The 4,261-nt window shown below is 20.5% G+C and overlaps 1 protein-coding gene across 1 annotated transcript, besides 4 other annotated features; it reads right to left on the bottom strand. All coding sequences in view use genetic code 6, as the record gives it.

Annotated features, from left to right (window-relative positions):
* Positions 1–356: 356 nt before the first annotated feature.
* Positions 357–402: a microsatellite.
* Positions 403–410: 8 nt separating this feature from the next.
* On the bottom strand, positions 411–3,052 carry IMG5_140150 (kinesin motor domain protein; the record flags this gene model as incomplete). Its single annotated transcript, XM_004031339.1, has 4 exons — positions 411–471; positions 528–1,058; positions 1,236–2,769; positions 2,831–3,052. Coding segments are annotated over 4 exons (2,346 nt in total), but the record flags the coding sequence as incomplete, so codon positions are not given.
* Positions 971–1,023: a microsatellite.
* Positions 1,352–1,403: a microsatellite.
* A 78-nt stretch (positions 3,053–3,130) lies between the features above and the next one.
* Positions 3,131–3,177: a microsatellite.
* Positions 3,178–4,261: the final 1,084 nt, after the last annotated feature.

The raw sequence follows: 4,261 nt of genomic DNA, 5'->3' as shown, positions 1-4,261 counted from the left end.
ATTAAAATAATTATGATAATTTATTAGATTTAGAATAAAAAAAAATAAAAAGAAGCAAAAATTTTATTTTAGAAACAAATATTAATAGTTCTTTTAAAAATGGATTTTCGTTTAATGAGCAAAGTTAAAAATAAAATAATTCAATACATTAAGATGATAATTCTTCGTTAAATTAAGACAAAGGTCAAATAAATTTACAAAGTTACTAAAATTAAAATTTGTATTCAAATTTAAACACAAATTAAACAAGTGTAGATTTTGATAATTAAATAAAATTACCACTTAATTATACAAGATCTTCTAGTAATGTTTAGGATATAATTAATAGATATTTAAGTTAATAAAACCATAGAATTTATTGAAATAATATATAAATATTAAATATATATATATATTATATATTATTTTATTCAAAAATAAAATGTTTCTTTAACTTTTTAGCTGATTTCTTCTTCTTCTTTAAGATGATTTCTTATTAATTTTTAATAAATTTAATATGTAAATAAGTAAGTATTAATAAATTTTACTTAAAAGAATCTAACTTTTTTTACAACAAATTATACATTTTTAACTTTTTCTTAATAACACCATCTAGTTTTTTGACATAAACATCAATATCAAAATCCATAAATCCGAATCCTTAAACACTAGAAATCAATTCACTTTCTTAAGTTAATAATTTTGCATCTTCTTTAATGGAAGCCATATGAGTAGCAAAAATTTCTTCTTGTTCTTCTAAAATTGCGTTCACTTTTTCATGGAAATCAAAAAACTCATTTGACATTTTATTTTTATCATCCATTTTAAGAGTTTCTTTCATACAACGAACATCATCTTTTACTTATTTGCTTATTTTTGGGGAATCTAAATCTTCATCCGAATAATTATTTTTACTGATATTATTATTATTACTTGCACAGTTACTAAGCTTTTGTTTATTATTCGTAGGTATATTTGTAGATTGTCCTCTTTTTATTTATTTATTATTATTTTCTTGTTATTATTATTTTATTTGTTATTATTTCAGATTTTCTTCTTCAATTTTTTAAGCTATCCTTCTATCAGTTGGGGGTAAAAGAGGAGTTTTCTTTTATTATTACTATTATTGCTATTACTGCTTTTCCTATTTTTTAAAAAGTAAAAAATATAAAAAATAAATATTTTTTTAATTTAAAAATACGTTTTCAATTTAATTTATTGAACTATGCTTTTTTTAGTTTTATATCGGCGGTTACTTTTTATTACTGTTTTCACCACCAATATTAGAATCGCTGCGCGAGTCTTTTCCTTTTTCTTCTAACATTTTGTCTAGATTATGTTATTAAGCTAAATTTTATTATATTACATCATTTTTTACTACTGCATTTTTATTTTCTTTTAATCTATCTGCATATCTTTATTTTATATAATTAAATTTTTAAATAATTTAACATTACCTTAATGTGTTTAATGTATGCTCAGCTGAAGAAGAGTTAGGACAAATACATGCAATCATAACTATTTTCGAACTATTTTATTTTGAATAAAAGGAATCTCTTAAGACCAAAGTTAATTTAGAAGCCCTAAAAGGTATATAATTTGCTCCCATATCCATAGCTCTAATACATTCTTTTAAAGCAAGTAAACTATATTTAAATAAAATATAATAATTTATTTAAAAAAAATACCTTTTATTGATTTCTGCCCCTTCAATTCTTCTTTATCTATTATTACTTTAGCAATCTTAAGCCCTTTCAGATCCTGCTAAATCAACTAGAATAACCTAACCTTTTACAATATCTTTTTCATTTTTTATTTTGATTTGACAAATAGCATGAGAACGTGAAGAAGTATCATTAGCTTCAGTAGCATGAGTACTTTTATAAATTAAAATGAGTATAAAAAAAATATAAAAAAATTACGTTCTAACATTGTTTGCAAATTCAATAATACTAATCATTTATTCAGCTGAAGTAGCCTCTTTTTCAAATAAATTTTATATTTATATTTAACCACTTTTATCTTCTAAAATTATTAATTATTATTTATTATTAAGTAAATCATAACACCTTCCTCCATAGATTTCAAAGAAAGAAATAAAGAATCTACCTTTTTTACTTGCATAATTTTCATGTTAAATAAGCTTATATAAATCATTGACAAATTATTCTTAAATTCCTTTCATTGTAAATGTTTTTCCCGAACCAGTTTATCCATAAGCAAAGCAAGTAATAACTCCATTTTCTAATACATGTTCTAAAAGAGGTCTAAGTGAATACTTATAAACACTAAAAGTATCTTCACTTTCATTAAAAGTATTATCAAATGTAAAATCTGAATTATCTATATATTTCGTGATTCCATCTACTTTTAACTTTGGAGCTAAAACTCTTATCTAAGGGTTCGATACTGAAACTGAATCTATTTCCCCATTTACTTCTTCTTTTTTAAATATTGGCCTTTTTCGAACACATACACATAATTTTAAATGAGAAGATGGAGTATGGGGTTATTATAAAGGATCTTTAAAACGATTTCTTTTTATCATATTATCAAAATCAACATCTATGTTTTTCCCTAATGCTTAGTTTTCTAATATTTGGTTATCACGATCTCTTTTTTATTCTTCTGCTTTTAAACGACGTTCTTCTCGTTATTTTTCCATTTTTTGTATCTTTTCTACTGTGGGATCTTTATATGCTTGTTTTTTTAATTATTCATTATTATTATTGTTTATTTATTCATTTTGCTGGATTTAATTGATATTGTTATTTGGATTTATTTATATACCTTTTTATTTTTTAATAAGAAATATTATTGATAATAATTCTACCATTTGCTTTTTTTAAACGATCAAGTTTTTCCTATCGAGTTCCATATACAGGGAGATTTCTTACTTTTAATTCGTTTATTAATTCTTCATCTGTTATCTTATTACTTTGAAGATCTTTTTTGTTTTATTACACTAAATCTTTATATCCTTTGATTAATATTTAAAAATAATATATTTAAAAAAAAAACCTTTTAATTGATTGACTGGTTTCATTATTTATAATATTTTTATATTGATTATTTTGATAATTATTTTTAAGTATTAAATTAAGTGTGTGTGTTTTATAAATAAAAAATAATAAAAATATAAATTTTATATAAAATTATATTTATTTTTTTAAAAATTAAATATTATATATTTAAAAAATTTTATATTTTTGTTTTTTTAATCATAATCGGATATTAGAATTATTTTTCTACATTAAAATTAAAACTAAAAATAAATGTAAAAATTAAAATATTTACTTAATATAATAACATATAATCATATATCTAAAATAATTTTAAAACGTAATATTAAAAATAAATTAATACAATTAAATACATATATAAATACAAAATAAAAAAGTAAAACATATCTTTTTTATGATTCATAAAATTAGTTATATATGATTATTTTCATCTATTAATTTCAAATTTGTTCGACAAAGCCTTTAACATTTTAATGAAAGTGTCTTCAACAATAAGTGTTCTAGAAGGCATTAGATAAATAAGTTTTTTAGAAGTGATATATCTTTCATGCATTAAAGGAATATGAATAAATAAATTATAAATTTAAGGCATAGTAATTAGCAAAAGGTAAAGAATACTAGTAATGAGTACAATATTTTTCTCATCTTAAGTAAGTGCACTTAATTAATCTCTAAGAAAATCTCTAATATTCTTTAATGATTAACTAAGAATAACACAGACATATCCCATATCATCATTTTTATCTTAGTCTATTTTATTTTAGAAGTTTTCATTTTGACTTCTTTTAAGAATATTATTAATAATATTGAGTGCAGATAAAATTCCTTTAGTGAATTATCCAAAGTACATTTTTTCACAATTATTAGTTAATTTATCATGATCTTTTACACATAAATCTTATTAAGTTTATTCATTAAGTAAATTTTAAAAGGAATTTGCAAAAAAATTTATTTTTTTTATTGTTGGTACAATGTCACTAAATTAGGTTAAAACCTTAAGTTGATATTCATATTCAGTATTTTTTATAAAATCAATATCTTTTTAGTTTACTTTTTATGTGTATTTTCTCTATATTGCTTTGTTTTAATTTTATATTTACTAATGGACATAAACCTACATATTTGTTAATACTTGTACATATATATTAGAATCAGAGAATATTTTGTAATATTAAATTGCAGGTTTAAACTTTTACAAAAAGTTTATGCTTAATGAATAAGTTAAGAATGAATATACAAGAAATATTATGAATATTAGA

The sequence above is a fragment of the Ichthyophthirius multifiliis genome, assembly GCF_000220395.1.
Source record: "Ichthyophthirius multifiliis unplaced genomic scaffold scaff_1120509251087, whole genome shotgun sequence".
Taxonomy (NCBI): Eukaryota; Ciliophora; class Oligohymenophorea; order Hymenostomatida; genus Ichthyophthirius; species Ichthyophthirius multifiliis.
The sequence above is the reverse complement of the archived record's forward strand: the minus strand, read 5'-3'. Positions and strand labels throughout refer to the sequence as shown.